Genomic DNA, 12207 nt, shown 5'->3' with positions numbered 1-12207 from the left:
ATTGATTGAGCACTAGCCAAGTGTTGAGTACTATGCTAAGGGCTGGGGAGATAGGATGAGTAAGAGCTTGCAGTCAAAAGGGAACATATATATGTAGTCCATTCTGCATTGGGTGCGTAGAGTGTTCTTGGCTCTTGACCAACACAGACAGATAGGAATGAGAAAAATAAGAATAGACACATGTGTTCAAGTTCTGAGGTTAGTAATCTATGATACAGAGGGCCGAGAGGCTTCCTATAGGAGACGGCATTTATTTGAAGATCAGAGTAAGAGATTACCAAGTGGCTAAGAAGATAGCCATCCCAGGTAGTTAGAACAGTATTCCCCAAATTTCAGGGGCATGAAGAACATGGTGTGGTGAGGGAGTTCCAAGTTGCCAGGAGCCTCAGTGTGGCTCAAGGTACAACTTAGAGGATTGAATGAGCCTCCCTTACCCACTTAAGAAATCTGAAGGAACACAGAGAGCCACTGAAAGATTGTGGCAGGAGAATGATGAAGCTGCTGCTCTGTGACCCAACATGAATACAACTGGTATGAGCATCAATAAGAGTAACAGCAAATATTGACTGAAGGCTGCCCATAGACCAGGTACTGCTTTAAACACTACATATTTGATCTCCTTTCAATGTTGCAATACTCACAGAAGAGGTAGTATTATTGTCCCCAGGTTGTAGATGAGGAGATGGAGACACAGAGAAGTCAAGCAGACAGATATCACAGGGTAATTGAGCGGAAGGGTCAGGAATTGAATCTAGGCAGTCTGAATCCAGAATCCTGTCCTCCATTATAGTTTGTTTATTACATTTTAAACTTTAAAAAATTGTGCAATGAAACACATGTGGAGAAGTGCACAGATCATAAATATATAGTTCAATACACTATCATAGGGGTCATCGAACTGTGACTCACTGGCCAATTCCAGTCTACCATCTGTTATTGTAAACAAGGTTTTATTAGAATACAGCAATACCCATCATTTACGACCTGTCAGTAGCTGCTTTTGAACTTCAGTGGCAGAGCTGAGTGGTTAAGACAGATGCATATGGCTTCCAAATCTTAAATATTTCCTAGATGACCCTTTACAGAAAAAAAAAAAAATCTGTGAATCCTTGTGTTATCCCATTGAGAGCATGGTTATCAACAGGTCCAGAAATAGAATGTACCCAATGCCCAGAAGACCCCCACATGTTCCTTCCCGACCACTGCTCCTTCTACCTAGTGAAAACCTCCCTCTACTTTCACACTGTTCATTGGTTTTGCCTGTTTTTAACTTCATGTGAATGCAATTATACTGTATGTGAGTTCTGCCATCTTAATTTCTGTGCTATGCTGAGGTACTTAGTATAAGACCACAAAAAATGGGAAGCCAGTCTTATTTTCCCTGAGCATAGAGGAGACAAGGCACACTGACCCATGTCTTGCTTCTTCTGAGAAGAGGACATTTAGGGGGCACCATTTTTTTGTCCCAAGTTGAATTGTGGTTCTTTCTGACTACCTCTACTAGTTTTCTATTGCTGCTCTAACAAATCACCACAATCTTAGTATTTCAAACAATACAGAATTTATTTTCTTATAGTTCTCAAGGCCAGAAGTTCAAAAGGATCTCACTGGGCTAAAATTAATGTCAGTAGGAACATCTTTTGAATGTCCCCACACACCTTGAACCCACACACCTGCACTGACAGTCCTTCCAGAGTCTACCCATCTCATGGAATGGCACCACTTTCTACCTAATTGCTGAAAGCTGATTTCCTAAAACTTTTTCTGGATTTGTATCTCTTATTTAACCTCTAAATCCAGTCATTTATCACATTCTGTCCATTCTGTATCCTTAAGAGCTTTCCGGGTGTATCTATGTCTCAACATCTCCACTGTGATGGCTCCAGGTCAGGCTTTCTGATTTTTATCTAGTTCACTGTGCCTATATCCCAGCCATGGCCTTACCCTTTCCACAAGGAAGGCAAAATGGTTTATCTAAAGCAAAATCTAACTTTCTCTTTTCCCCAAGGCTTTTGCCTTGTTCACTATCATACTCCTGACACCTAAAAGAGAACATGCAACAGGAAACTCTCAATAAATACATATTAGTTAATTGGAACTCTGACCTATCCATCTGCTGCAAGCTCTTCTTTCACTTCCTCTGACCTCCTTGGGCTTTCTCCGATTCTAAAATCCTCCATCCTGACCTGGGTTTCCCTTCTCTCCTCTCTCATTTCTATAATTGAAGAGCATCTTCTTTCCAAGAGAGATCACTACCTTAATCATGGTGCCTGATCTATAGCAGATTTCTAATGTATGTTTGATGAATTAATGAATCCTTACATGAAAAAAGAAATGGAGTCATGAGATTGTCAGAGATCATTTCCCAGAGTCTGCAAACATGCTCAACCTATTGGTAGCATCCAGTTGAATATTCTAGAGCAGGAAATGAACAGCTAATCTGGGACAGGAGGGACTGGGAAAGGTTATCTGGTCCTGTCCCCTGAGTTAAGGCAATGTTTCTCAAAGTATGGCAAATCCTTTAAGATGCTCTAGGAATCCAGTGAATTAGGCCACAGTCCACCCTCTGTTGGAGACTGACATTGCCTCATAACACACTGAAGAAGAAACAACTCAACAGTTAACAGAACTCCTCAACTTTCACCCTTTAAAAGTTTTTACTTTTACGCTATTGTTTCTCAAACAGAGGTGCTATGGAGCCCTTTCTTGCTGGTAATAGTTACTGACATCCTGCAGATCCAGTGTTCCAGCTGACATACTGTGGGCAATATTAGTCTAAGCAAACCTTGACTTTTTGTGTGACTCAACTTTTACAAAGTGAAGAGAATTGATTTCAATGAATAGTCTCTCTACTGCATGAGATGATTGTGTTCAGAGGAACCTGAAAATGACATATTTTTTTTAATCTGCCAGAGCAGAAGCAAGTTATAGTGTTCCCTTTGTCAAAGTAAGCTTTGCCTTTAGTTAGAGGGGAGGAGGAAAACCCCGGTAATTATAGAGTGACGGGGACTGTTCTTTTTTCTCCCATTGAGTATCAATGTCTCTCTTCTCGAACAAAGGTGCTATTGAGATTGTGAATCATAAAATTGATTTCTCCAACTTCTGGGCACCATCTGGGCTCTGAAGTAAAGGGTCTTTCATATAGAGGAAGGCATTTTTAGCCAGAGGTACCTTATTGTGTCCTTCAAGGACTTCTTATAGCTATTCTGCATGCCATTTCTTCATTCCACAAACACTACATACAGCCTCCATTCTGCTAGGTGGTGGCAATATCCAGATTAAGAAACTGACTTATGGCTACCCTGAGTGCGTAAAGATGGAATAAACTCGCATGCCATTCTTCTCCTCCATTTTTAGGGCACTCAATGTGTACCAAGGATTCTGCTAATTCTAATTCTGCTAGATGCTTTCATTGTCTTTTTTTTTTTTTCAGAATATAAGACTTTAAGTAACATAACATAATAAAAATTAAAAATAAAGTTAAAAAAGAATATAAGATTTTATTATCATATTAAATTGGAGGTAGAACTATACTAGTGTAGATCAATATCATTAGCAAGATTACAAATCTCAAGAATTTTCCATTCTAGTTCCTTATACTTTTCTGTTTCTCAAAATGCATAATATATTAAATAGGATTAAGTGTGGCTATTACAGAGTGACTTAAACAAGAGACAAGTTATTTCTTTTACATAAAGGCCAGAGGCAGGTAGTGGCAGTGCCTTCCCTGCCTCAACAGTGGCAGTCACAGATTTGGAAAGAGGTTCACACTTACAGGACCTAGTAGGCTTTATTGGCCTATAGGACTGAACCCAGCACCAGACTCACTTAACTTCACAGGAAACAGAACAATGGTGTGAGCCTTATTTCAACAGGAGGTTTTAGTCCTGTGCCCAAGTGTCAGTTCAGGTGCAAGAACAAGATTATTTGGGTGGATGCAGAAACTGGGCTAGCTTAGAACCTTCAGACTTTGCAAGAGTCATCATCTCTTGAAACAGTCATGAGTGTAGCTTTCAGGAATCTTCATAATAAGTAACACAGTGCTTGGGCACCTGGCTGGCTCAGTCAGTAGACCATGTGGCTCTTGGTCTCAGGTCTGTGAGTCCAAGCCCATCACTGGTCACAGAGCCCACCCCAAAACACAAATGAACAAACAAATAAACAATACACAGTGCTTAAGTAAGTTCGAAGTCCATATTTGCCAAAGGACATTTATAGCTATTGTAGTCTTCCTGGTCTAGACACAATTTACCAATAAGGGGTCTTTTTTTTTTTTTTTTTTTTTTTTAAAGTAGGCTCCACATGGAGCCCAATGCAGGGCTTGAACTCATAACCCTGAAATCAAGACCTGAGCTGAGATCAAGAGCAGACACTTAACCAACTAAGCCACCCAGGGGCCCCAATAAAGGGTCATTTTTAATCACAAACAATATTGCCTGACTTCATAGCTGACATTTTATTATTATGTTCTCTAGCAGATTTCCAGAGAAACAGTGCCAAAAGGTAAATTTGAAGTCATTTCACCAGGGAGAAAAAGAAAGGGTTTTATTATTAACCTTCTTTATTCTTGGCAGTCCAGGGAAGCATCATATCAGGATCCAATCTTCTATCTTGTTGCTCTGCAACTCACAGATTCTATTTCCACAGTTTCTTTATAGTCCGAAAGCCTGCTGAAGCTCTAGCCACCACATCCATGTTCCAGGAGGAAAAAAAAAAGCGGCTCATCTCCCTTTATGCTTTAAAGTTTAAGGAAATTTTCCAGAAGCATCCACACTCAACACCTAGAATTCCATGTCACCGACCAGAACTTAGTCATATGACCATGTACATACATATATACACCTATAGGGGCCCATGGCTAATCTGAATAATTCTGCGATTGTTACAAAGTAAAAAAGAAAACAGATACTGGGTCAGGTAATTAGCAAAATGGGTCAGAAATAGGATGGTGGGAGGAAAAAGAGATTTACTGGCTTTGAGGAGAAAAAGACCATAAGCCAAGGAATGTAGGCAGTCTCTAGAAGCTGGAAATGGCCCTCAGAGGACAGGAAGAAAATGGGACACTGATGCTTCAGTGGCAAAGAATTGAAATCTTCCAACAAATAGATGAACAAGGAAACAGAGTGTCCCCCACCCCCAACCTCCAGAAAAGAATGAAGTCCTTCAACACCTTGATTTTGGCCCAGCCCATGTCAGATATATGACTTACAAAACTATAAGATATTGCACTTGTATCATTTTAAGTAATTTATAATGGCTACAATAAAAAAAAAAAACTCATACACTTACCTTAATAAAACTCTCAATTTAAAGGATTTACCAGAGAAGAGTCCCAATAGTCATTTATACCAGATTTTTAAAAATTTAATTCATATTAGGTCCTTAATGACTCTGGCATTAAACTGTGCTCTAATTATAAATGCATGTATAATCAACAAATCTAGTAAAAGAGTAAACAACTGAAATCTACATGGTCAATGATTTTATATAAAAACTCCAAAAAATTTGTTACTAGTTATGAGAAATATTTCATCTAAGAGTGATTTTCAAGGCAGTATCTTGAGTTTCCATAAAAAAAATAATAACCTTCCATCTCAAAAGAAGGGATATCAGTAAGAGGGCCAGAATTCTTTTCTTCCAAGTTCAGTGATTTCCTGTGTTCATAACTCAGGTTTGAATTATCTTTCCTTTGAATCTCTTGCTCTTCCAACACCAAAGATTTATCTGAGGCTAGAGCTACAACGTCGTCATCTTCATTTTCATGCAGAAAGCTACAAATCATGTTGGGTCTACAGCAGAAATCATCGTCCTTGATTTGTGGCCATTTCGTACCACCTAGGCTTTCTTCTCCTTCCTTCTTTTCTGTCAAAAGAGTGCTTGTCATGCTGAACTTCTTCATTGTACGACGTTTATATTTTAGCATTATTGTATTACTGCCTTCTGCATCACCATGTTCAACATTTGTTTCAAATGTAACACAGGTTCCAAGAGTGTCTTCATACTCTCCAGCAAGGACACAGCTGCCCATTTGTATAATGGGACTCTCTGTGTCAATTCCCCAAATCTTGCATTTATTTTCACATTTTGATAGAAAGACTGAATCAATAATTCCGGACAATTCCACCAGCAACAACTTCCCTATTTCCTCTTCCCCATTCTCCTGGATCCACTCTCTGTCATGGCCATGATTCCACAACACATTCATTGTCCTGATAAATCCTTAAAGTTACCTGGAAGATGATTATCACAACCATATTACAATTCCAGAAACTGAGGCTAAGAGTAACATACCACAGTTATTAGGGGATAGTGTCACAGTTTGAATAGGGCATGTTCCCTCCATGGCTCATTGTTCTCACAGTTGGACAATGTGATGTCACTGGTGGAAAGTTTAAAGGTTAAACTTTTGCTAAGGATCAAAGGTGAGCTGGTATAGAAGAAACAGCCACCAAGTATGGCGTGCCTGTTTTTTAGGAGCTATCACTCAGCTGCAGCAACAGCAGAGAAACTTTTACATCCTATCTTGGACCTCATGCAAATTCTCTCACAGCAACATTGGCTTTGTGAAGAATTACATTTCCTGCTGCAGTGATTAGATAGACAGGCTCCTTTGAGTCCTATCAGCCAGAACTTAGCCCTGTGTTTTGCTGGAAAGTCTTTGAATACTCTCTTCATGCCAGCTTTCTCCCTCTTTGCAGAGGAATAATAATGCAAATCTCTGTGTCTTTCATTCACTTCTATCTACATCATTTCCTTTGAAATGTGCCTATTGCCCTGTTGGCAAGACAAGTGGTACTATGACAATTTGTGTGATAGAAATGAGGACCAGAAGAGCCCAAGGCCATGGTTAGCACCCTATAACACCTCCATCCATCCTAGCACTGACAAATGGTATAATATACTTTTCTGTGTATCTAACTTTTCCTCAGGACATTGAGAGTATATTGAGGGCAGAAGCTATGTCTTTCACCTGTACTTTTCTAAAGTTGGCCAAGAGTCTGAAGGATATCAATGTGTAACACATTTAAGAAGTATGTCCTTGGGTGGAATCTGGGATTCCAATTATTCCTGAATGTTTACCTCCAGCCCTCAACACACCCTGCAACTCAAGACAAGACATATCTAAATGCCAACTTGACATCTCTACGTGCATACTGCTGGCATCACAAGAATAATGTGGCTAAAGTATAACTCTATTTCTCATTACAATCTTGCTTTTTCTGGGTTTTGCCATCCATAAGTAGCTTCATAGTAGTGTACACCAGAAACTGAGTTATCCTTGATCTTTTTAGTTTTTTTTTCTTGTGTCTACTTTTTAGGAATAACTGGTCATCACGTCCTCTGGACTTTATATTCAGAACATATCCAGAATTGTCCACTTTTTCCAGCTCCCTGGTCTTTACCCCAGTCCACGCCACCATCTTTTCTTATCTGAACCATCGTAAATACTGTCCCCATTGGTTCCTTTACCCTTGTCCTCTTGTAATCCATTCCCCCGGAAGCATTCAGGGTGATATTTTAAAAAGGAAAATAAGACCAAATCACTCTTCCACTTAAGACTATTACCTGGCCTTTCTTGTCATTGAAACAAAGAAATAAACAGACAAATTCAAACTTCTTTCCTTGGTTGGCAAAACCCTCTTTGATCTGACTGTACCACTCCTTTGACTCTATTCATTACCTCTCTCCTTGAGTCTCACATGCACCAGCTGTGCTAGCTTGCTTGGTATTCCTTGGACTTTCCAAGTTTCATTCAGGCAGACAGGCATTTGTACACGGTCTGGAATGACTTGTCTCTTCATCCTGTTTACATGGCTGGTTTCTTCTCGTTATTCAAACCTCAGCCTACATGGGACCTCTTCAGAGAGGCCAGTTCCAACCACCGAGTTTTAGGTAGCCACATATCTACTCTCTTCCATATTATGTTAAGTCTCTTTTTGGACAACACCTTCAGATCAGAATAGGTGTTGTCCAAAGAGAGATTTAAGATAATTTTCTGATATGAAATTCTTCTTGCTATTTTTTTTTTTGTCTGTTTCTCCCTCTACCTTTCCACCCTCTGGATTATAAACTTCAGCAGAACAGGAATCCTCTTGTCATTTTCAATGCTATGTCCTATATAGAATGCCTGCAATGTAGCCTGAGTCCCATGAATATTTATGCAATGGCTCTCAGAGGTGTCACTTCACACTGTAGAGAGATTGTTGGTGCTTTCTACAGGGTGGATGGTCAAGGATTAGAAGGCTGTCTAAATTAATTCTTGAAAGCCTGAAATAAGATACATTATTATACCCTGTCTTTCAGAGGAAGGAACTGATGCTCAAAGAGGTTAAGCAAGTTGCTTAAAGGCAATAGTTTATCATGACTAATTAGACCTGGAAGGTTGGGGAAAGAAAGGAATCAAGGGTAATTCAGATTTCTGGTGTGAGAAAACATGCCATTCTCTCCTAAGATGGGAAAATCTGGGTGAAAACAGATTTTCAAAGGGAAATCAAGAATTCTCTTTTAGCCATGTTATTCTTATAGTGCCAAAGACCTCTTCTTCCTAATGAGAAGGTCAAGATTTGGGCTTCTACTCTGAACCTCAAATGTCATGCTGCCTTCCCCAACAGTGTTTGGAACTTTCACAGTCTCTTTCCTTCCCTGCGACTGGGGTGTTCCATCTAAGTGATTTTTCCATCCAACTTAGAGAGGTGGTAGACCATGCATTTCTGCAGTCTGGAGATAAGGAAGATAATATTCCAACAGGGAAGTGTAAGTGATACCTCTTAAAAGGAGACCAAGGAGGCAGTTTGCTTCGTATGTTGATGACTGATAAATGAGGCCTTTGAAGGTTTGGGGGAAGAAGTGAAATTTCATGGTAAGAATGGGGAAGAGGGAAAGCACAGGAAAGGCAACTTTTGCCTACACCCAGGTCTCTGATAATAATGTTACCCCCTAATGTGGACAGGAATTTACAATTTCCAAGGTATTTCACATTGCTTATCATTTGTGAACCTGACAACAACCTGCAACATGGGATGTTTATCCCTGATAAACAAAAGAGGAAACTGAGCATCAATAGTATTAAGTAGTTGTCCAAGGTTATTGAGTTACAAGTGAGATGAGGCAGACCTCGAAAGCTGGTCTTCCAAGTAACACCAAGGCTTCACATGCCTTGCTTCTCATAGAACCCTGTAGCCCTTCTTCTCTGCCCCCGTGCAGAAGACATTTTCCCTCTCTCCCCTCTACTTGCCTCTATATTTTGTCCACTTCAGTTCTGAAGTTCACTGTCTTGCCAAACTAGCTGAAAAGCTGAGTTTATAACCATCTGGGGTCTCTGTTGAAGAGTTAGCTATGAGTCGATTTCAGGAAAGGTTATTGAGAAAGAACAAAGCAGTGAAGATAGTCAGGAGGATGTGTGTTGCTTGGGGACACTGATAGATCTGTTTCTTATGCTTGAGGTCATTGGTTCTCAAACTTTAATGAGCAAAAGAATCATGTGGAGAGTTTATTAAAATCCAGATTACTTAGTCCCATGTATCAGGGGTGTTGATTGAGTAGATCTCAGGGGTAGAACACGAGAATCTGCATTTCTACAAAATGCAGATGATGCTGGTCCGAAGACCACTTTGAGTAGTACTGCTCTAAAGCAGCTGTACCTGCTCACACTTCTTAGTGAAGTCCAGGTGATGGAGATAATCTCAGATGGTGCTGATAGAAATATCCACTGATATAAACTCTCTCTAATCAAATTCTGAAAAGTGTGTTTTGACCGAAAGTTCCACTTTGGGGAAATAAATCTTAAGGGAGTAATTGAGAATATGAGTAAAAATTTTGGTATTATGTGCCAGGCTTTTTTTTTTTTTTTTTTTTTTAGAAGTCCAGTAACTCCTTGTAGAATGAGTTGAGGTATAGAATGCTTGTTGCTGAAGTGTTTATAATGGGGAAAAATTGGATGCAATCTAAATGTACAAACATCAGAAAGGATTGATTGATGACCTTAACATACCTACTCTCAATTGGAAACCAGGTTATTTTATAATTTTTAATAAACATATATTTTTTATCCCCAGGGATACAGGTCTGTGAATCGCCAGGTTTACACACTTCACAGCACTCACATACCCTCCCCAATGTCTATAACCCCATCCCCCTTCTCCCAACCCCCCTCCCCCCAGCAACCCTCAGTTTGTTTTGTGAGATTATGAGTCACTTATGGTTTGTCTCCCTCCCAATCCCATCTTGTTTCATTTATTCTTCTCCTACCCCTTTAACCCCCCATGTTGCATCTCCACTTCCTCATATCAGGGAAATCATATGATAGTTGTCTTTCTCCGCTTGACTTATTTTGCTAAGCATGATACCCTCTAATTCCATCCACATCGTCGCAAATGGCAAGATTTCATTTCTTTTGATGGCTGCATAGTATTCCATTGTGTATATATATACCACATCTTCTTTATCCACTCATCTGTTGATGGACATTTAGGTTCTTTCCATAGTTTGGCTATTGTAGACATTGCTGCTATAAACATTCGGGTGCATGTGCCCCTTCGGATCACTACGGAAAACCAGGTTATTTTAAAAATTTAGAAAGGATGGCGACAATACAGCAATATGTGAAAACAATTAGCATGACTTCATTTTGTTACATATTTTCAAAAACAATAGTGATGAGATATCAGTTAATTCTTACTGTGATGAATGATGTTTTCTGTTTTTAGTTCATGATAAACATGTATCAATTGCATCACAAAATAAAACTTGTGTAAAATCAGCCTAAAAGGGTAACTGTTTAGGAGTTCAGTTCTCTGATTCAGGACTTTTTCCTGGATCTGCCATCTTGGAGGAAGTAGGAATTTTTAGGTTGGGGAGAGGAATGATCTTTGCCTTTGAAGGGGGCAAACCCAGTTGCAAACCCAGTTAATGGAAACCAAATGTGTTTGAACCTCGGCTTTCCGGCTGGGTTGCTCTTTATCTTGGAGCCCACCCTTAACTCTGGCATGAGCTGTCCTTTCCTGTGGGGCTGATGTGCAAGGCTGGTTTTTAGTGGAGGTAAGCACCTTAGGGATGTAAACATTAACTGGATTGGGCATTATTTTGAAGTCACCTTGGGCAAATTGTATACATCTCCTTTGAAACTTTTAAATTAGTTGGTCAATATTAACCAGCAATGATTGTTAGATCAACATTTCAGGGGACGTGATTGACTGCTGTTTGACAATTTAAAAAGTAATAAGAACACTGGTATCTGCTTTCTGCATGAAAAGAAATGCTACCACTAATAATCTCTATAGAAGATATGATGTTATAAGCATGAAACTTTACTCATCTGGACTGTTAAAATGAATGACATTGCCTCTGCTTGGATAAATTGTGGGTTAATACCTCTTTCCATTTTGTAAGTATTTTCATGGAATAGGTATTGACTTTCTAATCACTCAGGCCCTGTAATCCCACCACTTCAACAAAGTCATTGATGGATACTTTTTATAGGGAAGGTCAGCTGGGTTAGAAAAGTGAAAACTTTGAGTTTCAGGTTCGAGGTTGGATAAGAAGGTTCTTAATTTCTCTGACCCTAAATCCCTTGATTCCCAGGACATAGAAAGAGATATCCTCTTTTCAATGTAGTTTTGAGGTTTAACTGAAAAAAAGTAAAATAAAATACTGTGTAAGATATTTAGCCTCAGCACTAATTTTTATGGGAAAACATTAGAGATACAATAACTTCATTCATTCAACAATTCAGCAAATGTTTAATGACTTATATATATTTGGAACTATGTACTGGGAGATACAGTAAATAGCAGTACAAAACGCTATTGTATAGATACAATAGCAGTAAAAAACGCAATCTCTGTCCTGGTAGACATTGCAGGCTGATTCAGAAGACAGACTTAAAACAAGTAATCACATATATAAATACAGAGTTCCAAATTGTCATAGAGTTGCACAAGGACAAGTAGAGAGTTCTAAAAGGCAGCATCACTGGGAGCCCAATTTCACTGGGGAGCCATCACTATCTTTTGAGGGATGCTTGCAATGGTGGATGGGTAGAAATCAATCAGTTTAAGGGGCAGGATGGGTGGGGCTTGCGGAGTACGGGAGTGAGGAGTCCAAAGTGAGAACCAACTTGGTCTTATTTGAGAATATGAAAGAATAACTTTGTAGTTAGAGCACATGGAGGGAGAGGGAACATGGTACAAGATGAAGCTGAGGAAGTCA

General features: G+C 39.5%; 1 protein-coding gene across 1 annotated transcript; it reads right to left on the bottom strand.

Annotated features, from left to right (window-relative positions):
- Window positions 1-5533: 5533 nt before the first annotated feature.
- On the bottom strand, window positions 5534-6205 carry LOC131827742 (general transcription factor 3C polypeptide 6-like). Its single transcript, XM_059168679.1, has one exon. The coding sequence runs from the start codon at window positions 6203-6205 to the stop codon at window positions 5534-5536; it is 672 nt and encodes a 223-aa protein (XP_059024662.1).
- Window positions 6206-12207: the final 6002 nt, after the last annotated feature.

This window comes from Mustela lutreola, chromosome 3, assembly GCF_030435805.1.
Source record: "Mustela lutreola isolate mMusLut2 chromosome 3, mMusLut2.pri, whole genome shotgun sequence".
Classification (NCBI taxonomy): domain Eukaryota; kingdom Metazoa; phylum Chordata; class Mammalia; order Carnivora; family Mustelidae; genus Mustela; species Mustela lutreola.
Note: the sequence above shows the minus strand (reverse complement) of the source record. Positions and strands in the feature narration are given on the sequence as shown.

Bases quoted from the DNA above. Each gene is read 5' to 3' on its own strand.
- LOC131827742 (XM_059168679.1), bottom strand. From the start codon at position 6,205: ATGAATGTGTTGTGGAATCATGGCCATGACAGAGAGTGGATCCAGGAG.